General features: G+C 41.4%; 1 protein-coding gene and 1 long non-coding RNA gene across 8 annotated transcripts; one reads left to right on the top strand and one right to left on the bottom strand.

Annotated features, from left to right (window-relative positions):
• Nucleotides 1-252: 252 nt before the first annotated feature.
• Nucleotides 253-4344, bottom strand: LOC131383533 (uncharacterized). Its single transcript, XR_009213673.1, has 4 exons — nt 4210-4344; nt 3689-3904; nt 2126-2205; nt 253-1346 (listed from the first exon to the last, which is right to left on the bottom strand). It is a non-coding gene; the product is annotated as an uncharacterized LOC131383533 (long non-coding RNA).
• A 1265-nt stretch (nt 4345-5609) lies between these two features.
• HENMT1 (HEN methyltransferase 1) lies at nt 5610-23597 on the top strand. 7 transcript variants are annotated; one of them, XM_058439520.1, is made up of 8 exons: nt 5610-5899; nt 6898-6996; nt 9133-9261; nt 11021-11133; nt 11872-12006; nt 20382-20561; nt 21203-21380; nt 22896-23597. In XM_058439520.1, the coding sequence occupies exons 2-8, from the start codon at nt 6976-6978 to the stop codon at nt 23319-23321; spliced, it is 1182 nt and encodes a 393-aa protein (XP_058295503.1). In that variant the 5' UTR covers nt 5610-5899; nt 6898-6975; the 3' UTR covers nt 23322-23597. The 7 variants fall into 7 exon arrangements, with proteins under 7 accessions (XP_058295503.1, XP_058295504.1, XP_032011087.1 ...); XM_058439517.1 differs by lacking the exon at nt 5610-5899 and adding an exon at nt 5934-6075; XM_058439519.1 differs by lacking the exon at nt 5610-5899 and adding an exon at nt 5935-6120.
• Nucleotides 23598-23938: the final 341 nt, after the last annotated feature.

Consider the following 23938-nt stretch of genomic DNA (forward strand, 5'->3'; position numbering starts at 1 on the left):
TTAGTTTTAAAAAAAATGTTAAATTTATACACTTCTTTACAAATTTTTTCATTTATCTCACCAGAATGACCCCCTGAAGTTGGTAGGTCTTATTAATCCTCATTCTATAGATAAAAAAAACTGAGATGCAAGAAAAGTACTATATAGGTTAAAAAAGAAAGCTCAATATTTTGGGGCCTTCAATGTGCTCAACATATTTCCTCTCTGTATTAGTCCATTTTGTGTTGCTATAAACGAATACCTGAAACTGGATGATTTATAAAGAAAAGTAGTTTATTTGGCTCATGATTCTGCGGGCTATGCGTGAAGCATGGTACTAGCCTCTGCTTTTGGTGAAGGCCTCAGGAAGCTTCCATTCATAGCAGAAGGTGAAGGGAGCAGTTGTGCCATATGGCGAGAGGGGGAGCAAAAGCAGGGAGGGAGGTCTCAGACCTGCCCTCAACATTGAATATCAAATTTCAACATGAGATTTATAGGGGAAAAATATCCAAATTATATTACTCTCTAACCATTTATCTCCGAGAAGTCCTGCTCTCCCAAGTCCAGAGAGGCAGCCCTAAGTCCCTTGTGAGCCCAACCCTTTCTCTAACCCTTACATGTGACTAAACTACGAAAGGAGACTTGGTTGAAATTAGCCCATCAGATTCTGTCTTGAGAAGTGGGACCTGGACCCACAGAACTACATCTGGTAAGTGTGAGAGTATTGCTGTAGACTCCAGGACTGAGGTTACCGCCTGCCCAAGGCCCTGCCGACCTATATTGGGAGAAAGGAATTGTGATGGATAATTTTATGTGTTAAGTTGTCTGAGCCATGGGACTTAGATATTTGGTCAAATATTCTAAATGTTTCTGTGAAGGTTATTTATTTTTTTGTGGATGAGATTAATATTTAAATCAGTAAACTTTGAGCAAAGCAGGTTTCCCTCCATAATGTTAATGGGCCTCATCCAATCAGTTGAAGTCCTTGGTAAAGCAAAGCCTGACACCTCCCCTTTCCATCTACTCCTGCTTCCCCAGTCTCACCACCACCCAGCAAGAGGGAATTCTTCCAACTGACTTTGGACTTGAACTGCAACTCTTTTCTGGGTCTCCAGTCTGCCCATCTGCCTGCCCTACAGATTTTGGACTTGCACCTCCATAATTGCATGAGCCAACTCCTTAAAATAAGTCTTTCTTCACATATATACACATATCCTGTTGGCTCTGTTTCTCTGGAGAATGCTGACTGATGCAGGGATGATCAGATTGGTTGTGCTATTGTGGAAGTAGTTTTCCTCTAGATGCTGATCTTGGCAGGGCAGATCCAGGTTTTGTGGGGCCTGAAGCTTATACAATGTCAGGGCTTGCTATAAGATAAAGCATAAAGAATTATGGATATGAAATTACAACTTTGCATGTCTGACAACTGGAAGAATTTTCCAGACTCTTTTGGAATCATGCATTTCAAATCTTATTTCTTCTTTGCTACCCTCATAGGTTCAGAGCTGGCCCATAAAACACACTCATAGTGTGATTCAACTTCTGGCCCTGCACTTTCCCATCAGGATGTGAGGCAGCTCAATGGCCATTCTTACACCAAGACAGCCAGCAATAATTTCACTACTGTGCAGAAAAAATATCCAACACTTGGAAATAGATTATTTCACAGTATTTAACATTTTCTAAAAAAAATTTATTTTTAATTTTGGAAACAAGGGTCATGCCCAGGCTAGTCTCAAAATCCTGGCCTCAAGCGATCCTCCCACCTCAGCTTCCCAAACAGCTGGGATTACAGGCATGAGCCACTGCACATGGCTGACATTTTAGTAACATGCCAGAGAATCAAGCCTGTCTCACAGGCATATGGCTGTCTTGGGGATTGTAACTTCTCTGAGTCACTCCCTACAAACAAGAGAGTCCAAACAGTTAACAACCCTGAGAAGTTAGAGGTTAACTTGTAGAATATTGATAAGGTGAGAACGTTTTTGCTTCTTGCTTGGTAGAGAAGATGCTCCAAATATGCTCTTATTGCTCCATAGGTGGTTATTCAGTTATGTACATGATTCAGTGTTATCAGTTAGCTTGGGTGGCCGTAACAAAATGCCACAGCCTACATGGCTTAAACAACAAAAAATTATTTTCTTACAGTTCTGGAGGCCAGAAGTCTGAGATCACGGAACTGGACTTTTACACATCCACACCGGTCAGTCATTAGCAAAGCACTACCTAGGAAAACGTAAATTTTCAGGCACTTCCCACTCTCTGTGCACATTGACAGAGCTGCTGTCTTCAGTCAGTTTAAATGGCTCACCGGGCCTGGAGGATTCACTTCCAACATGGCTCACTCACATGGCTGGCAAGACAAGGTGGTGCTGGCTGACAGCCTGGGATAGGGGGTGAGGGGGGATTGAGTTTTATCCATGTGGGCCTCTCTGTGGGGCCCCTTAGTCTTCTTCACAGATTGTCATTTGGGTTCCAAGAGTGGATGCGTTAAAAAATAGGAAGTAGAAGCTGCCAGTTTCTTAAGTCCTAGGCCCAGAAACTGGCAGAGGTATTCTATTCATTGGTGAAATCACAAAACCCATACAGATTCAAAAGGAAAAGAAATAGACCCCGTTTCTCTCAATAGGTGAGAAGGAATTCGTGCATCTTAATCTGTTAACAATCTTCCTTCTAGACACAAACTATTTACATTCCTCTTACATGGAATATACAATCACCCTCTTCTCAAGACCTCCAAATATTCCATCCTGTTAAGCATCAGGCTCAAGCTGGCATCCAGAATAACTTAAAAAATTTTTAGTCAGGCGCGATGGCTCACGCCTGCAATCCCACCACTTTGGGAGGCCGAGGCGGGCAGATCACTTAAGGTCAGGAGTTCGAGACCAGCCTGGCCAACATAGTGAAACCCTGTCTCTACTAAAAATACAAAAATTAGCTGGGCATGGTGGTGCGTGACTGTAATCCCAGCTGCTCATGAGGCTGAGGCAGGAGAATCGCTTGAACCTGGGAAGTGGAGGTTGCAGTGAGCCGAGATCACGCCACTGCACTCCAGCCTGGGTGACAGAACCAGACTCCATTTTAAAATATAAAAAAAATTTTAAATTTTGAAATTAATTTTTTTTAAGGCAAGGTCTCACTCTGTTGTGCAGGGAGTGCAGTGACATGATCACAGCTCACTGCAGCCTCAAACTCCCAGGCTCAAGCAATCCTCCTGCCTCAGCCTCCTGAGTACCTAGGAGTACAGGCGCCTGCCAGCATGGCCAGACAATGTTTTTTTCTTTGTAGAGACAGGTCTCGCTATGTTGCCCAGGCTGGTTTTGAACTCCTGGCCTCAAGCCATCCTCCTGCCTCAGCCTCCCAAACTGCTGGGATTACAGTCATGAGCCACCTCACTCAGCCCAGGATAACTCTTGATTACCTATTGTGTGCCAGACACCTACACCTGCTGGACTGTAAAAGCTATGAAAGGATCTTTATCTGTCTTTTTAATTCAAACCAGTACTTGATCCATAATAAATACTCTATACACATTTACCAAATAAGTAATCATTTCTCATTTTTTAACTTAAAAAAAACCCCTAACACTCAGAGAGGATGTCAACTTCCAAAGGTTATGCAGTAATAGTAAAATCAGGATTTAAGGCCTATTTGACTTAAAATCCACTCTTAAAAGACGTTACATGGTCTATAACTCAGTAGGACTTACCTTGTGTACGAAGGAAAGATGAGTTATAATGACAAAATGAGATGACAGAGGCTAAGCTATTAGCTGTGGGAAGGAACAGATGGTAGATGACAGCTTGAAGAGGTCAAAATTTGGTGATTGTCCAAGTGTGGGAAGGACAGAAGTGGACAGAGCCAAGGATGACTTTTCAGACTCTAATAAGAGTAGGAGGCCAGGAGAATGATGAAATAGGCAAATCTGGAGAGGGAACGACATGAGGAGTTCAAGTTGATAAATGGGCTAACCAGCAGGGGAGGCAAAAACCCTAGATCCAGGAATGCTGTATAGATAATAGCTTTTACATTTTCCTTAAAAATTTTTAAACTGTGCTAAATATACATAAAACCACTTTAACAATTTTTAAGTTCAGTGGCATTCAGTGCAACCACCCTATCTACAAAACTTCTCCATCACCCATTAAACAACTCTCAATTCCCTCCTCCTCTCAGCCCATAGCAACCACCATTCTACTTTGTCTCTATGAATTTGGCTACTCTAGGTACCTGATATAAATGGAATCATGCAGCATTTGTCCTTCTGTGACTGATTATATATCACTCAGCATAATGTCATCAAGATTCATCCATGTGGCAGCAAATGTTAGAGTTTCACTCCTTTTAAAGGTTGATTTTCCTGAAACTCTGATTGGAAAAATAAAGGCTGAATATTCCATTGTATGTATGTCACATTTTGTTTATTCATCCTTTAATGGACATTCGGGTTGTTTCCACATTTTGGCTACTGTGAATAATGCTGTTACGAACTTTGGTGTACAAATACCTGTTTGAATTTCTGCTTTGAGTATATACCCGGAAGTGAATTTATTATTTACTCTTAAACATTCTATTTTAAATTACATCCTGTAGTAAGGTGTACACTCCTTTAATGAAGTCTGCTAAAACTAGTTTCCCCAAGTCAACAGGAACCTCTCAAACTGTAATGTGAAATTATCAAGTTTTTTTTGAGACATGGTCTGGTTCTGTCGCCCAGACTGGAGTGCAGTGGTGCAATCATAGCTCACTGCAGGCTCAGACTCCTGGGCTCAAGTGATCCTCTGGCCTCAGCCTCCCAAACAGTTGGGACCACAGGCAGGCGCCACCATGCCCAGCTAATTTCTGTTTTTTGGTAGAGATGGGGTCTCACACTCCTGGGCTCAAGTGATCCCCCAAAGTGCTGGGATTACGGGCGGGAGCCACGGCGCCGAGCCTTATAATTGAATTTTCGAACCTTATTGTTAGTTATGTACTTCTTTACCTATGACACTAGACTCCTTAAAATACCAAAAACAAGATTGGTGTCATTTATCATTGTGTTACCCTCAAGCTGTTAGCATAGTGCTTTGCATATAGTAGGTGTTAAATGTTCGAAAATACAGTTCCAATACATCGTTTATGGCATATTAATAGGCTATTAATTCAGTAGCAAAAACACCAGCTTTTGCATCTTTTAAAATATAAGTCAATCTTTTTTCCCTAAAGAAGGCAGCTTCGTCCCTCCCCTCACCCCCCAATACTCTTCCATCACACACAAGAAAGAAAATACTTATATATATTAAGTAGGGTCTCCAGAGGGAAGGATGGCAGGATACAATAACTCTTCCAAGAGATCTGACAGTTCTATCCACAACACTCGGGGAAAACTATTTCGGGGGTCGGGTGGCGGGGGAGGGGGGCGTTGGAAGCGGAAAGAACGTTTTTCTGAGCGCAGGTGTCACTGGGCCAACTTCACCCAGCCTACATTCCTTTAAGGCTCCCGTGGACTGCTCTGGGATGAAATCGGAGGCTGACTGGGACTCCAGCCGCCGGCCTCCTCGCGTGGAGCCTTGCTGCTCCTCTTGCCGCCTTCCGCTGGTCGGGACCGTTTTTAGGCCTTTGCCACGCCTCGGGAGCGCCACGAACCCAACAGCCGCCTTCCGGCTCGCGGTCTGCGGACGCGCTCGGAGTTGGGGGCCTCCGCCAACAACTGCCGTACCGTGCCGGGTCGCAGCCGCACGCTAGCGGGGTGGACGGCGCGGCGGGCGCAGGGGTCCTCGCCAAGGTTCGGACGAGAACCTTGAAAATGGCTTCCGGGCATGCGCCACAGCAGCCGTTACGAGACGCAAAACCGACGCCTTGGAGCCGAGAGCCTAGAGGGACGGAGCTCGGCGCACCATGAGGCTCCCGGGACCCAGGGCCGACCGTGAGAGCGCACGAGGTTGGCGAGCCCCGCGGGGAGGCCCAAGCGCGGGTGCGGGCGCCCGCGTAGCCGCGGCGGTAGCGTCACGCAGCGAGGCCGTGCGTGCGCGGGCGTCAGGGCGGTGCTGAGTTGAGGACGCCGGCGGCTCCGCGCCGAGCTTTGCTTTTTCGGTTGGGCATGCGTCTTACCGCAAGGTGATGGAAGCGACGGCCCGTGCAAAGACAGAAGCGTTGGTTTCAGTGAGCAGGGTTTCGTAATACAAGTTGGTGACTAGCATGTTGCCTAGGTTCCAGACTAAAGTCTAGTTGTTGGAGACACATGTGCAATAGAGAACCAAAATGTAAATTCAAGTTCGTGAGTGAATTGGTAGATGTTGGAGCATCTCTAGTTTATCAAGGACACTTTTTTCCCCCTCGAAATTTCATTTTGACGATGTGTGGAAAAATTTTTGAAAAAATTTGAAGTTGAGGGTCTTAGCAATGAAATGGGCAGAACTCCTAAGATTGCTCCGTTTGTATCTAATTGAACTATTCATGATAGTAAAGGGAAAGGATGGCTGTTTTCACTCTTAGTAGGGGTTGACGTAGTGAAAAGTTACACTTTCTGAGCCTGTTTGTGAATGTCTGAAAAAATACTGGATACATTCTGTGGATTAAATGGTAGTCCACATTTAATCCACAGATGGGCTACTGTGAATAATGCTATGAACTTCAGTGTATAAATATCTGTTAGAGTCCTGCTTTCCTGTTTTTTTTTTTTTTTTTTTTTTTGAGTATCCAGAGGTGAATTCATTATTTACTTTTAAGCGTTCTATTTAAATTATATACTGTAGTAAGGAGTAAGAAGAGGCACTCCAGCCTGGGCGACAGAGCGAGACTCCGTCTCAAAAAAAAAAAAAAAAAAAAAAAAAAAAAAAAAAAAAAAAAAAAAAAAGAGGCTTTCGTTCTTCCCTACTGAGCTAGGCAGCTATTTCCTTCAGGCATCGCTTTACAAAAACGGTTTTGTATTTATTACAGCTGAGTCAGTGCTGATTCTCTCAACTAGAACCTGAAGGATAAATCTTCATTTTTGTTTCAACAAAACTTCGAAACAAAATGGAAGAAAATAATCTACAGGTAATGCCACCCTTTTTAGCTGCGTATTTGACTCTTAAGAATTATCACCTGGATGTATTGTGAGATAATTGCAAGCAAAATTGATCACATTTAGGTCCTAGCATTTCCTGGGGTGTTGGTTGAGGTAAACAAGGGTATACATAGATGAAAGAGTCACATTTTGTGTATGTAAGTAAAATAAATGTTTTTACTTTTATCACTAGATGTTAAAGTAGCAAAATCTGTTTTAAAAACACTCTAAGTAGTGTTCCCCAATGTGGTCGTGCATATGGATCACCTGGGGATTTTGTTAAGCTGCAGATTCTGTTTAAGGAGGTCTAGGGTGAGGCCCAAGCTTTTGTGTTTCTAAAGTTTCTAGGTGAAGATGCCACTGGTTTGGAAACCACATTGGGAGTATCTAAGGTGTAGCTCCCTACTGTCCAGTAGCTACACATGGCAAGTGGGCACTTGAAATGTGGCTAGTGGAACTGAGGAACTGAAATTTAACTTTTTTTTTTTTTTTTAAGACAGGGTCTTGCTCTTTTGCCCAGGCTGGAATGCACTGGCCCAGTCACGGCTAACTGCAGCGCTGACCACCTGGGATCATAACTTCATTTTTAATTTTAAGTTTAAAAATGGATATTTGATTACATTATTGGAAAAAAGTATGTTTGGAATAACTTGGGTATGTGAGTGTATATTTTAAATGTAAAGTTTTTAAATCCAATACAGACAAGTATTTCTGATGAAAGTTTTGGAACTGAAATGCAGAAGTACAAAATATGTAGCACACTGGATTTTGAAGACTTAATGTGAAAAACAAGAATCTAAAATCTCTTATATTGATTTTATGTAGAAATTAATTTTCAATATATTGGGTTAAATATTCTAATTCCAATTATAATTCCAATTCTTGGGCTACAAGAAAGTTGCCTACTTGTATTTTATCTATTGGACAGTGCTACACCAGATATCAAATACCCTTTGGACTACTTTTATAATACTGCTGTATAGGAATAGTAACAGCTATTACAGATTAATCTTATAAATTCTGTTTTTTCTTGGGGTCATGTTAAAGAAAAAATTAGTTTGACTTTATTGAGGACTGTTGCAATAAGAACATTGCAAAGATGAAGAATTTGACCAGATAGGGTGATCAGATATCAGGGGTAGAAGATTTTGTCTAAACTGACTTAGAAGTATTCTTATTAAAACTGAGCTAGGCAGCCCAAAGATAGGATTGGGGCCAGAGTTGAGGTCTATTCAAGAAGATGGCTCAGAGGAACCTGACTAAAGTTTGGTCAGGGAGAGAGTCTTTTGCTGGCATGGTGGAATGTTCCTACAGATGCCCGACTACTCAGGAGGCAGAGGCAGGAGGATTGCATGAGCCTAGAAATTTTAAACCAGTCTGGGCGACTAGTGAGATCCTATCTCTTAAAAAGAGAGTGTTGGCCGGGTGTGGTGGCCCATGCCTGTAATCCCAGCACTTTGGGAGGCCGAGGCAGGTGGATCACGAGGTCAGGAGTTCAAGAAGAGCCTGGCCAACATGGTGAAACCCGTCACTACTAAATACAAAAATTAGCAAGGCATGGTGTTGCATGCCTGTAATGTAATCCCAGCTACTCGGGAGGCTGAGACAGGAGAATTGCTTGAATTGAGGGAGGCGGAGGTTGCAGTGAGCTCAGATCGCGCCACTGCACTCCAGCCTGGGTGACAGAGCAAGACTCCATCTTGGGGGAAAAAAAAATATATATATATATATATATATCTATATCGTCAGTCATTATAAATATTTTCCAGCCTCCTGCCTACTTGGACCACAGGCTTTGGCGACTCACTCCACAAAAGGTCCCTTATGGTTAGGAGTCTTCTAATTGTTTTCATTGAATACATTCATTAGTAATGTTCCCTTCAGCTGAAACTAAGCTATAGGGAGCATACAGCTAGATTCTCACTTGTTAAAAGGCATGAGAGGATGCTTACATGAACTGTGGAGGAAATGCAGTGCTACCTAATGATTTTAGGACAAAGGGTTTGTGAAGGCCAGTGTGTTTTTCAAAGTGATTGGGGGAAATAAAGTTTTTTTTTTTTTTTGCCCCTTATTTAATTTCTGAAGTCATGCATGATTTAGAACCTTTTTTTGTTTGTGAACTTCAGTGCAGTAGTGTGGTTGATGGTAATTTTGAAGAAGTTCCTAGGGAGACGGCAATTCAGTTTAAACCTCCACTATACAGACAGCGGTACCAGTTCGTTAAAAATTTAGTGGATCAACATGAGCCTAAGAAGGTAGGTATTTCTCTTTCCAAACATTTAATTATTAAGACTAGTAGACTAGTCTTATGAGGTGTTTTGTCAAATGGATTAGTATGGAGAGACTTTTCACAGGGGTTATTGCAGTAGGGAGAATGCCGTAACCACAAGATCTGCAGGTGTCTCAAGAGTTAAGCAAAAGGGGTTTTTCTTTTACTGGAGAAGTGAACAAAGCTAGAAACTAGGGAGGTGGGATGAAAGGGTGATTTGAAAGGACAGCAGAATGGGGAGCCTTAAGGAGGGGTCTGTTTCCTCAGGCCCCTGTTCAGGGCCTGGGGGAAGAAGTTCAGGGCCCTGGGGGAAGAAGGAAAGTTTGAATAAAGTATGGTTAAAAAAGGAATTTTCTTCCCATTGATCAGTGGGGACAAGTATTCATGATGATCATTTGAGGCAAAGAATGGAAACACAAGGAATCTTATCTAAGTTTTATGGAGGAGGGTGGTTTTTTGCAGTGAGCCCTTTCCTGGAATACAAAGCACAGGTGGATTCCTTTAGCAGATGCCAGAAACACAGGGCTCAGATAGAATTCAGCATTGTCAGGTTCAAATTTGAAGAAAATCTTAAGATTTTGTAGTTGGATGTGATCTTGTAGGTACCGTATTTCTAGAGCATTTAGTTAGAATATTGGGCAAACTGGTATTGTAGCCACAGGTATTGTGGTTCTTTTAAAATTAGATGATAATGGGCCGGGTGCGATGGTTTACACCTCTAATTCCGGCACTTTGGAAGGCTGAGGCAGGTGGATAGCTTGAGACCAGCCTGGCACCAGAGTGAGACCCTGTGTCTACAAAAAATAAAATTAGCTGGGCATGGTGGTGCGTGCCTATAGTCTCAGCTACTCAGGAGGCTGAGGTGGGAGGATCCCTTGAGCCCAGGAGGTTGAGGCTGCAGTGAGCTTTTATCACCTGCACTCCAGCCTGGGCAACAGAGCAAGATCGTGTCTCAAAAAGAAAATTAGATCATAATGAGCCTACTCGGTTAACTTCAGAGTAAAGTCATAATTGCAAATAATCTACATCCATCCATCCATACCTGGTTACTATACTAATGGATTGGATGTAGATTAGATGTGGGTAAGGTGAATTTCTAGATGAAAGCTTTCTTTTCTGCTTGATGTTGAAGACAGTGAAGATTCCTGTGTGTGCAGGTTTCCCTTAACTGCACCACTCCTGTTTCTACACTTGCACACAAAGGTGCAGGTATCAGTTTATATCTTTGTAGCCATCTAGGCATGTGTATTCAGGTAAAGCATCTAAAATTGGCTTTTTGGCAGCTCAGAGTTCAGTATGGAATTTCAGATGGTTTGAGGTAATTGTTTAATCAAATAAATGTGTGAAGGGTGAAAGCTAAGTTTTAGAAAGCTTTATTTGCTGAAATATGCTGAGAATATTTGACTCTGGATTCTGATCCTGAATGGGAAAACTGTGTGTACGTAATTGTTTCTCATTAGTTCAATATAGACAATAACAGTTGTTCTGGAATAGGAATGGACCTTTCCATTTTACTATGATCAAATAGAAATTTGCCTATGGGCTTATAAAGTCTTAGGTTAATTTGTGTGTGTGTGTGTGTGTGTGTGCGCGTGTGTAGAATCTTCTGCCAAAAAGATCCTTCCATATAATACTTTTATTATTTTATTACTGAGATATACTCTCTTCTCCTCAAAAAAAAAAGTTTTTGATCATACTTCTCTGGCTATAAATGTCTTTGAAATAACATTCTGTTTCATCTACAGGTTGCAGACCTGGGATGTGGTGATACTTCACTCTTAAGGCTGCTAAAAGTCAATCCATGCATTGAATTGCTTGTTGGAGTAGATATTAATGAGGATAAATTACGATGGAGAGGGTAATACCTAGTTTCTGAAAGAATTATGCATTAATCTAAAACTAGTGGTATTATTGAGTTTAGAGAAAGTGTTGATTTTATATTTGTTTTAAAAGATTGAGGCTATTAGGGATCTTCAGCTCACTGAATAATCAGGCTTTGCCATAACACTAAAAATACCTGCATTTTATTGCTACCAACTTAAAGAATAGCCTCAATTAAATGATTATAATAGTCAAAGCATTGCAAATTAAAATTCAGATAGCAAAATCTCATCACTTTAATGCTGGGGACACTATGATAATTTATAGCAGATGATTTAAAATGCCCCAGAACACTGAGGCCAAGGCTCCAGGTCACCGCCTGCATTTTGAACCATAGCATTTCTCCTGTCTCTTGTGTATAAGTATGTATACATTAGATTTCCACAGATTGCTTCAAGAATATTCTTTTTCTAAAGAACAAAAATCTCAAAATCACTGAATCAAAGTAAGCTGGAAAACCAAAAGTATTACAAATGAAAACAATATAACAATATTAAATATTCAAAGTCTTTTTTTCATTGGCCAGTAACTTCCCCCTGTGAGAGGAAGTTTCCCCATGACCTGGTGTTTAATATATCAAGACAAGGAAAACAGACCATGTCAGACTTATATCAATAGAGGTAGAAGATAATTATCAGAGGATCTGAGTTCTGTAGCTGGTGAGAATTTTCAAATAGATCGTGTTCAGAAAGTTTCTTCAATAATTATTTTGCAGGGATTCGTTAGCTCCTTTCTTGGGGGATTTCCTGAAACCTCGGGATCTGAATTTGACCATCACATTGTATCATGGCTCCGTTGTGGAGAGAGACTCTCGTTTGCTTGGATTTGACTTGATAACGTGTATTGAATTGTAAGTTTTAAACTGATACACTATATAACTGTTCATTTGAAAAACTTGAATAAGTCTCAGTGATCTTAGTGTCCTAAATATTTAGGTCTTGATTATTGTAAGGAAAACTGCTCATTGGTTGGGAATATCTTTTTACTCTGCTTTTCCAACATTTTACTTAGAAATTTCAAGTATACAGATAAATTGCCATAAATACGTAGTACCAAGAATACCTATACCCCCCTTTATCCAGATGTTAACATCTCACTTTTTAAATCATTTGTACATTGCACCCTCGCTCTCCTGTTCACCCCTCTTCCATCTCCCTTTAGAGTTATTTTTTTTTCTGAATCAATTAAGGGTATACACATGGCCCTTTGCCTCTACTAAAAAATTCAGTTTAAAAGTTGGAGGCCTCACACTACTTGAAAATGTACTACAAAGCAGTAGTAATAAAAACATCGTGGTTCTGGTATAAAAACAGAGACATAGACCAATGGAACAGAATAGAGAGAACCCAGAAATAAATTCATGCATTTACATCCAACTGATTTCAACAAAGACACCAAGAACATACATTGGCAAAAGGACAACCTCTTCAATAAATGGTACTGGGAAAACTGCATATCCATATGCAGAATGAAATTAGACTCCTATCTCTCACTGTATACAAGCATCAACTCAAGATGGATTAAAGAGTTAATTGCAGACCTAAAACTATGAAAGTACTGGAAGAAAACAGGAAATGCTTCAGGACATTGGTCTAGGCAAAGATTTTGAGTCAGACTACAAAAGCACAGGCTACAAACAAATACACAAATGGGAATATATGAAACTGAAAGGTTTCTGCGCAGCAAAGAATAGAGTGAACAGAACCTATAGAATGGGAGAAAATATTTGCAAAGTATTCATCAAGGGATTAATATCTAGAATATATAAGAATCTCAACAGCAAAAAAACCCCAAATAATTAAAAAGTGGGTAGAGGACCTGAATAGATATTTCTCAAAAGACATGCAGATGGTTAACAAGTAGGTGAAAAAACGCTCAGCATCACTAGTCTTCAGGGAAGTGCGACTCAAGCGCAGTGAGATATCTCACCCCATTTAGAATGGCTGTTATTAAAAAGAAAATACATGCTGGCAAGGATGCAGAGAAAGGGAACTCATATAAATTGGTGTGAATGTAAATTAGTACAGCCGCTATGGAAAACAGTGTGGAGGTTTTTCAAAAAACTGAAAATAGAACTGCCATGTGATCTAGCAATCCCACTACTGGGTATTTATCCAAAGGAAAGAAATCAGTTATATTGAAGAGAGATCTGCACCCCAATGTTTATTACAGCATAGTAGCCAGGATATGGAATCTACCTAAATGTCCATCAGTAGATGAATGGATAGAGAAAATGTGGTATTTAGGCAGGGCATGGTGGCTCACGCCTGTAATCCTAGCACTTTGGGAGGCCGAGGCAGGTGGATCACCTGAGGTCAGGAGTTCAAGACCAGCCTGGCCAACATGGTGAAACCCCATCTCTAGTAAAAATACAAAAAAATTAGATGGGCGTCATGGTGGGCCCCTGTAATCCCAGCTACTTGGGAGGCTGAGGCAGGAGAATGACTTGAACCTGGGAGGCAGAGGTTGCAGTGAGCCAAGATCGCACCATTGCACTCCAGCCTGGGCAACGAGCAAAACTCCATCTCAAAAAAAAAAGAAAAAACTGATACATATGCACAATGGAATACTATTGAGCCCTAAAAAGGAATGAAATTGTCATGGATGAACCTGGAGGGCATTAAGTGAAATAAGTCAGGCATAGAAAGATAAATACCACATGTTCTCATATCTGGGAGCCTAAAAAATTAGCTTAAATTTAAGTAGGGAGTAGAATTATTATTGGCTGGGAAGGGTAGCAAGGAGGAGAGGATAGGGAGTGATTGGTTAATGGATACAAAATTACAGCTAGATACCGTTTTATTGTTCTATAGCACTGTAGGGTGAATATAGTTAACAGTTGTGTATTTTCAAAGAGCTAGAAGAGGATTTTGAATGTTTGTAACATGAAATGATAAATGTTTGAGGTGATGGAGATCCTCATTACTGTGACTTGATCATTACACATTGTCTACATGTATCAAACTATCACTCTGCATCCTATAAATATGTACAGTTCAGCTTATTTCCAAGGCAAGGGGTATTATGTAACCAGTTCCCTGTCCCCTGTTTTTTAATAAGAATATTTTTTCATTTTGGGCTCTCATTGATTAGATTCAGCTTCTGCATCTTTGGAATACTGCAGAATGCCACAGAAGTTATTTGGGTCCTTCTCATGGCCTCCCATCTGGAAGCACATAATGTCCATCTGTCCCTCCTTGATAATATTAATTTTGATTCCCCCTCTCCTGCCCCCCCGGTCCAGGTGTTTGCTCCACTGTGTAATTACTGTTTTGATTTTGCCTTTTTCTCTCAGGACTAATAGGGAGACATACTGAGACCATGCAGATACTTTGTCACACATTCGTATTTCCCCCTAGATTTAGCGTCATCAGTGATTCTTGTCTGACTCAGTCTTTATGACAGTGGTGGCAAATGATGTTTACTGTGATTCCAGTACTACCTCTGGACATTTACCAGTCAACCCTTGGCATTTTACCAGGAGTAAGAGCCCTCCCTCTCCCCACTTATTTATTTATCAGTAAGTGAACTAATGAATTCTTACTTTTTGACGGTTTGTGATTTATTACTGCACTTATTTTCTTCTTCAAATTGTCCCAGGGTTGGCTACCGGGGGCCCCATTGAGCTGGCTCCTGAGTCTTGAGATAGTTCTTATTTTTGTGAGTACTCTCTGACATCCCAGATGTGCCAGGCCTCTCTCCTAATTTTCCTTCTCTGGTCTTGGAATACCTTACTTCTCAAAGGAGCTCTGTTTCCTTTAAATGGGGATTGATATTTAGGAACTCAAGATAGGTGCTTCTTAATGACTTTGAATAGTTAAGGGGCTTGCTCTGTGGTCAGTTTGCCTGGTTGTGTGTTCAGGTTGATTTCTCGTTTTTATTTATGCATATATTTATGCTTGTATGTATGTATTTATGTATTTTGAGACAGAGTCTCACTCTGTCACCCAGGTTGGAGTGTAGTGGCACGATCTTGGCTCACTGCACCCTCCACCTCCCAGGTTCAAGTGATTCTCTTGCCTCAGTCACCTGAGTAGCTGGGATTACAGGCACATGCCACCATGCCCAGCTAATTTTTGTATTTTTAGTAGAGATGAGGTTTCGCTATGTTGGCCAGACTGGTCTCCAACTCCTGGCCTCATGTGATCTGCCTGCCTTGGCCTCCCCAAGTGCTGGGATTACAGGCGTGAGCCACTGTGCCTGGCCTGATTTCTAATTTTTAGTAATATGTACTGCTCTTCCAAAGCAGAGTTTACTTTGTATTTTTTTGTATTTTCTATTGCCTGGAACATATTAGTTACAAGAAACAAAATTGAATGAAGAACAAAAGAGCCATATATCAAGTTTAGAACAGCAACTGGCAATGAGAAAATCTACTCATAGGTATTTTGGTCTCATCATTCATACTTAAAAATATCCAGTTTGTCCTCCTTAAAGTTAGTTTTTCAGTTTCCCGTGTACCTCTTCTATTATTTTTATTTTTATTGTGGTAAAATACACATAACAGAATTTTCCATGTCAGCCATTTTAAGTGTACAGTTCAGTGGCATTAAATACATTAACATTGTCGTGCTGCCACCATACCATCCATCCACAGAACTTTTTGTCTTGCAAAACCAAAACAATTACCAACCTAACAACTCCCAGTTCCTGCCTCCCAGTAGCCACCGTTCTATTTTCTGTCTCTATCAGTGGAATCAGGCATTATTTGTCCTTTTGTGACTGGCTTATGCCACCTCTCATAATGTCTTCAAGGTTCACCCATATGCTGTAGCATGTGTCAGAAATTCCTTCTTTTTAAGGCTGAATCATCCATGGTATATGTATATACCATAGGCTGTTTATGCATTTATCTGTTGATAGACACTTGGGTTGCTTCCACTTTTTGGCTGTTGTAAAAAATGCTGTTCTGAACATGGTATACAAATACCCATTTGGGTGTATATATATATATATATATTAAATTATTTTGGGTATATATCCAGAAATGGAGATGCTGGATCATATGGTAATTCTATTTTTAATTTTTTGAGGAACTACCACACTGTTTTATATTTCTGTAACAGCTGCACCATTTCACATTCACATTATGGACCAACCACTGACTGGTCCATGAATGGCAGTGGCTTGGCTCCTTGAAGTCACTAGGAACCAAATTCCTGTGTCTTGTTCTACAGTCCCCTGGAGTGTTAAACCTATCTGTGGTCATAGCTGGGTCACAGACATATTCTCCCAGTTAACAGGAGAGGGGAAAATCACAGAGGCATGTATGCTAAATATTTTAAGACCCAGAAGGGGAAAACATCTCTTCCATTCACCCTCTGTGAGAACTTAGGCTTATGGTCACACCTGGCTGCAAAGGAGGCTGGAAATGGATCCTGTAACTGGGCAGCCATATGCTTGTGACAACTCTTACTATGGAGGAAGAATAGAGTAGAGTTTGGTGGACAGTTAGCAGCATCCACCACAGAAGTCCTTGCCAAACTGCCCTCCTTAGGAGTTGTACTGATTCACATGCCTGTTGCTCATGTAGGAGGGTTTATTTTCCTACCCCTTCACCATGTGACTTTTCCAGTATTGTCTTATCCTACTTGATCTTTGACAGTCTGATAGGAGTAAAGTAATCTCAGTGTAGTTTCAACTTATATTTTTCCTGTATTACATTTTCACCTGTTCCAGAGTTCAGAGCACTCCTCTGAACTATGTGTTTTTTATTAATTTTTCTTATTGGATTGTTAGTATTTTTCTTAGTAATTCATATGCTTTCTTTTTACATTAGGGGAATTAGCCCGGTAACTATGATACACATAGCAGATACTTACCCCCACTTTGTTTTTTGACTTTATTTTTAATGACTTAAAAAAAAACATGTAAAGTTGATGATTTTTAGGGGGTATAGTTGTGTAAATTTGAACACAGATAGTTTAATGTACCCATTACTATGGTCAGGGTACAGAACAGCCCATCACCCCAAACACCTATTTTGTACTACTCCTTTGCGGTCATCTTCCTCTATTTTCCATCACTATAGTTTTGTCCTTTTGAGAATATATGACAATAGAATCATACAGTTTGTAACTTTTTTTTTTTTTTTTTTTGAGATTCATTCTCTTTCTATCGCCCAGGCTGGAGTGCATGGAGTGCAGTGGCACAACCTTGGCTCACCACAACCTCCGCCTCCCAGGTTCAAGCCATTCTCCAGCCTCAGCCTCCCGAGTAGCTGGGATTACAGAAGTGTGCCACCACACCTGGCTAACTTTTGTATTTTGAGTAGAGACAGGGTTTCACCATGTTGGCCAGGCTGATCTTGAACTCCTGACCTCATGATCCACCCACCTCAGCTTCCCAAAGTGCTGGGATTATAGGCGTGAGCCACTGTGCCTGGCCACAGTTTGTAACCTTTGAGACAATCTTCATTCACTTTGTGATGGCTTTGAGAGTTATCTAAGTTCTTCTGTGTGTCAGTAGTTGGTCCCTCATAATTTCTGAGTAGTAGTCCATTGTATGGAAGTGCCACCTTTCATTCTTTATCCATTTAAAGATATTTGGATTGTTTCCAGCTTGGGGTGATTATGGATAGAATGATTATAAAAATTCACATACAGGTTTTGTGCAAAGATAAATTTCACTTCATTTGTGAGTGGGATTACTGAGTAGGTCATAGGTTTAAGAGTGTGTGTATGTTTTGCTTTTACAAATTTCCCTCTGAGCTGGGCATGGTGGCTCACGCCTCTAATCCCAGAACTTTGGGAGGCTGAGGTGGGCAGATCACCTGAGGTCAGATCACCTGGCCAACATGACGAAACCCCGTCTCTACTAAAAATACAAAAATTAGCTAGGGGTGGTGGTGAGTCCCTGTAATCCCAGGGACTCAGGAGGCTGAGGCAGGAGAATCACTTGAACCCAGGAGGTGGAGGTTGCAGTGAGCCGAAATCGTGCTATTGCACTCCAGCCTGGGTGACAAGAGCAAGACTCTATCTCAAAAAAGAAAAAAAAAATGTCTTCTGTATTTCCTTGCATCTGCTCGTTTTGAGTTTCATTTGCCGTGTTTTCCTAACTTCTTGAAATAAATACTTAGCTCATTTATTTTCAGCTTTTCTTATTTTCTAGCGTGTGGTAAAGCAATAACTTTCCCTCTAATTATCTTGTAACCACAAGTTGTGGTTATGATAGGTAGTATTTGCGCTGGTGATGCAAAGAAGCCAACTAGAATAAGAAGACTCAAGAAATGGCTAGATTTGACAGCTTGGAGACTGTTACTGACTAGTGAAACAGGTCATCAGTTCACCTTCAGTGCTTCTCCCTGTAACTGGATGGAAAGTCATGATGCTTCTGCCTATCACCATCCTGCTGAGAAATAGAGGCCCAGTGGTGATACGGGGATGTCCTTGCAGCCTGGGGAAGGAGATTGTCTCTCTACAGCTTACTCAATATGGCTCCTAATTTTCTTTTTTTTTTTTTTTTTGAGACGGATTCTTGCACTGTCGCCCGGGCTGGAGTGCAATGGCGTGATCTCGGCTCACTGCAACCTCTGCCTCCTGGGTTCAAGCGATTCTTTTGCCTCAGCCTCCCGAGCAGCTGGGATCACAAGCACCTGCCACCACACCTGGCTAATTTTTTGTATTTTTAGTAGAGATGGGGTTTCACCCTGTTGGCCAGGCTAGTCTTGAACCCCTGACCTCGTGATCTGCCCACCTCGGCCTCCCAAAGTGCTGGGATTACAGGCGTGAGCCACTGTGCCTGGCTGGCTCACAATTTTCTTGTGAATTGCATAGAAGCTCAGGCCTGTGTGAAGCATTTTTGTCAACGTCTAGTTTCCTTAGGACACACTGACTTAGATGGGATGGCAGCAGACTTTGTCAGACCCTGTTTTGGTAACACTTAATTGTTATATAATTGCAAATTTACAGAAGTTGCAGGAATGGTCCAAGGAATTCGCCTCTGTTCTTTACCTAGATTTATTGCTTGTTTATATTTGATCCTATTTACTTTGTCTTTTTCCCTAAATATAATTTTCTACATGTATTTTTTATCTGAACCATCTCAGAGTAGGTTGGATACACTGTGTCCTGTTACCCCTAGATACCTTGGTATATATATTCTAAGAACAAAGACTTGTTACCATAACCATGTAACTCTGTCAGGAAATTGAACATTGATACAGTACGATTACCTAATCCAAGTCCACATTCAGCATTCATCATTTGTTTCAGTAATGTCTTTCTATAGCTATTTTAAAATTTAGCTATAATTTAAAATGGCCCAAGATCACACAAGGCATTTGTCATGTTTACCTGGGCTCCTTTAATCTGAAGCAGGTCTGTGCAGCCTTTCTGCCTGGTCCTATTTGCCCTTGATATTTCTGAAGAATATGTGCTATTTTCTAGAGTGTCCTTCTATCTGAGTGTCTCCTCATTATCAGATTCAGGGCATGCATTTTTGACAAGAATATCATAGAAGTGATTTTGTCCTCCTTGATGCATTATATCAGGGAGGTATAACCTCAGAGACTTTTTTTTTTTAGAGGTATTGATAATGAGGCCATAGAGCACAACAGAGGACCTTAGTTGGATAAGGGAGCATCATAGATGGAGTTGGGGGGTAGGAAAGGATGAGAATATATGAATAATTGTTCTTTTCCCCCCTCCCCTCCCCTCCCTTCCCTTCTCTTCTCTCTCTCTCTTTCTGTCTGTCTCTCTTTCTCTTTCTCTCTCTCTCTTTTTCTCTCTTTCTTTTCTTTCATCTCTTTTCTTTCTTTCCTTCCTTCCTTTCTTCTTTCTTTTTCTATCTTTCTTGACTGAGTTTTGCTTGCCACCCAGGCTGGAGAGCAATGGTGCAATCTTGGCTTGCTGCAACCTCTGCCCGCTGGGTTCAAGTGATTCTCCCGCCTCAGCCTCCTGAGTAGCTGGGATTACAGGCGTGCACCACCACACCCAGCAAAATTGTATTTTTAGTAGAGAAAAGGTTTCATCATGTTGGCCGGGCTGGTCTTTAACTCTTGACCTTGGGTGATCCATCCACCTTGGCCTCCTAAAGTGTTGGGATTACAGGCGTGAGCCACTGTGCCTGGCCCGAATAATTGTTCTTAGGTCATATAAGCATTATTACATATTCAAAGAAGGGAGAAATCGATATACAGATGGAAATTGTTTTTAATAAATCAATTGGAAAAATAGGTGCAAGTGAAGCTAGATTTTATTATGTCTTTGTCATTAACCATTTTAGAATAGAACATTTGGATTCAGGTGATCTGGCCAGATTTCCTGAAGTGGTATTTGGGTACCTGTCTCCATCCATGATTGTCATCAGCACACCAAACTCTGAATTCAATCCCCTGTTTCCATCAGTGACCTTAAGAGATTCAGATCATAAATTTGAGTGGACCAGAATGGAGTTTCAGACTTGGTAAGTTCAGAAGGGTTTTTGTTTATTTGGGATCCTGTTGGAGTTTAAAATCTTTGGAAATAAATATTAATATACATACATTACCTAAATTGTTTTGTACTTTCTTCCAATAAAATTGATTCCAATGTGTGACTTAGTATGTAATAAGATCACAAAGGAACCATTGCATTTGGGCAAGTGTGGAAAGGGGGTGTGGTCACTGGGCACCTTTTATGTGAAGGCATCTGTAGTACTGGCATGGAAATGAGGAACAAAACAGAGGGAAGGTTTGGGACAGTGAGAATGAGCCTCATGCCCCTCCCCGGGGTATCTCCTGAGGCTTAGTCATGTTTTCTGGTGTAATTGCAAACCCAAATGGGTAGTTGGGTTGAGCCCCTGTGGCCTCCTTGTCTACCCCTACACTCTGCCCATAATGTTCCTTTCCTCTTCCATATTCTTAGGGTAAATTGGAAACTGACACTATATCCTTGCCTTGACTTCTCTTAGAAATAAATACACTGGTGGTTAGGAATTTGTAACTTAGAAGTATTTATGTTCATTGTATTTTTCACATTCTATTTTACTGCTGACCAGAAATGGTTCCTTATTTAACAGTAGCTCTACATTTAGAAAAATGATTGCTGTCCTCGTTTTGGTTTCAGGGCTTTATACGTGGCAAATCGCTATGATTACTCTGTGGAGTTTACTGGTGTCGGGGAACCACCAGCTGGAGCTGAGAATGTTGGATACTGTACCCAGATAGGAATCTTCCGGAAAAATGGAGGAAAGGCAACAGAATCATGTCTTTCAGAGCAGCATGATCAGCATGTTTATAAAGCTGTGAGTATTCTTTTTTTTTTTTTTTTTTTGAGACGGAGTCTCGCTCTGTCGCCCAGGCTGGAGTGCAGTGGCACAATGTCGGCTCACTGCAAGCTCCGCCTCCCGGGTTCACGCCATTCTCCTGCCTCAGCCTCTCCGAGTAGCTGGGACTACAGGCGCCCGCCACCACGCCCGGCTAATTTTTTGTATTTTTAGTAGAGATGGGGTTTCACCATGGTCTCGATCTCCTGACCTCGTGATCCGCCCGCCTCGGCCTCCCAAAGTGCTGGGATTACAAGCGTGAGCTACCACGCCCGGCCTAAAGCTGTGAGTATTCTTTGTGAGATATCTATCAGGGCTAGAGGTACATTAGGATGGTGAACTTTTTTGGGGAGTAAGACTCCCCAAAGTAGAGATGAGTGTAAATGACCTTGCTTTGTGGTTCACTCCAGGAGAATTCTTCAGGCCCCATGACTACGGTCCGAGTTAGCCTACGGTGTCCTTTGAGACTGCCTGGCCTTTTGGTGTGTTTCAAGGCATATTAAAGGGAATGATCTGCTGGGGTAGTCTTAGAATACTTCAAAGTAGCTGGGTACAGTGGCTCACACCTGTGATCCTAGCACATTGGGAGGCCAAGGTAGAAAGATTGCTTGAACCCAGGAGTTCTAGTGCAGCCTGGACAACATAGTGAGATCTCCATCTCTACAAAAAAACACCCAGAATACTTCAAAGCAATAGTTGAGCAACCTCTTTTTGTAATCTGTCAGGATTATCAGTAGTAAAAAGGAAAGCCAGCAGCAGTTTCTCCCCAGCTTGGCTTAGGACATTACTCTTTGAGCCTACAAACTTCTCAGACCCTTTTGGTTTAAAGAGAGAAGAAGAAGAAACACATCCTCCCCATCTTTAAAAAATTTATTTAATTAGGGACAGGTTCTTGTTCTGTCACCCAAGCTGTAGTGCACTGGCACAATCATGGCTCACTGTAACCTTGAATTCCTGGGCATAAACGATCCTCCCACTTGAGCCTCCTAAGTAGCTAGGACTACAGGCATGCATCACCATGCTCAGCTTTTTTTTTTTTTTTTTTCCCCGTAGAGACAGGGTCTCGCTATGTTGCCCAGGCTGGTCTTGAACTTCCATCCTCAAGCAATCCTCCTGCCCCACCTTCTTAAAATGCTGAGATTACAGGTGTGAGCCACTGCACTTACCCACATTTTCCCTTTTAACTGAACCATTTTTCATTTTTTTTGCCCTTGCCCCTGTAATATCAAGTAGAAATACTGGGTACATGTGACTTGGTAGAAACTTGGCTGGGAGACATTGGGCATTAGCATTAGAAAGCAAATCAGATAGTTAATTTCTATGTGTCAATGATTTGATTCCCATTATAATTGAGGCATTTACGATTAGTAGGATCTGACATATATTCAATATGTACATTTATTCTTACATGGCAAAAAAGTTATTGATGGCTTTGAAAATTTATATATATTATTATACACTTATAATAATAAGTGTTTTGTTTTTTCCCTTCAGGTTTTTACCACCTCATACCCGAGCTTACAGCAGGAAAGGTTCTTTAAACTTGTGTTGGTTAATGAGGTGTCCCAACAAGTGGAAAGCTTAAGAGTGAGCCACCTGCCAAGGCGGAAAGAACAGGCTGGGGAACAGGGTGATAAGCCCAAAGACATTGGTGGCTCAAAGGCCCCTGTCCCATGCTTTGGACCAGTCTTCACAGAGGTTGAAAAGGCCAAGATAGAGAACTCTCCCACACCCTTCTGGGTTGGAGATAAATTTTTCGTACCTCTGCAGAGACTCCTTGCGTATCCCAAGTTGAACCGCTTATGTGCTAATGAAGAGATGATGAGATCGGTCATTGCTGACTCAATTCCTCTGAGCAGAGATGGTTCTGCAGTGGTGGCTGACCTGCGTAATTATTTTGATGAACAGTTTGAGTTTTGAACCATGTTTATTTCCTGAAATTTCAGGGTCTCAGCGATAGTTGTGCTCACTTAGAATTTAGGTTTTTTTGTGTAATCTTAATTCAAGTAATGTTTTTAAAGTTTCACTGCAAAAGTCTATGTTCCAAGCCATGGGACAGACCTGCTTGAGATATGGCCAGACTGCAGTGAGCCCTGAGAAAGATATTAGGGTTTAACTAAAAACGGGTGCTTTCCTTTGATCTCGGACTTTCTTGTTTTCTCGAGAATAAAGAAGTTGGATGTGGTAATATGTTAATTTTGAACTTACCTATATTTTTTGTGTTAGAGCCATGAGTTGATTGTTGTTAGTCTTTTCTCACATTGCTATGAAGAACTACCTGAGACTGGGTAATTTATAAAGAAAAGAGGTTTAATTGACTTACAGTTCTGCAGGCTGCACAGGAAGCATGCAGGAAGCTTGGGAGGCCTCAGGAAACTTACAGTCTTGGTGGAAGGCGACGGGGAAGCAGGCATGTCTTATATAGCTAGAGCCGGAGGAAGAGAGCTTGGGGAGGTCTACACACTTTTAAACAACCAGGTTTATAACAAGAATAGCAAGGGGGAAATCCGCCCTCATGACCCAATCACCTCCCACCA

Source organism: Hylobates moloch, unplaced genomic scaffold (assembly GCF_009828535.3).
Source record: "Hylobates moloch isolate HMO894 unplaced genomic scaffold, HMol_V3 SCAFFOLD_5, whole genome shotgun sequence".
Classification (NCBI taxonomy): domain Eukaryota; kingdom Metazoa; phylum Chordata; class Mammalia; order Primates; family Hylobatidae; genus Hylobates; species Hylobates moloch.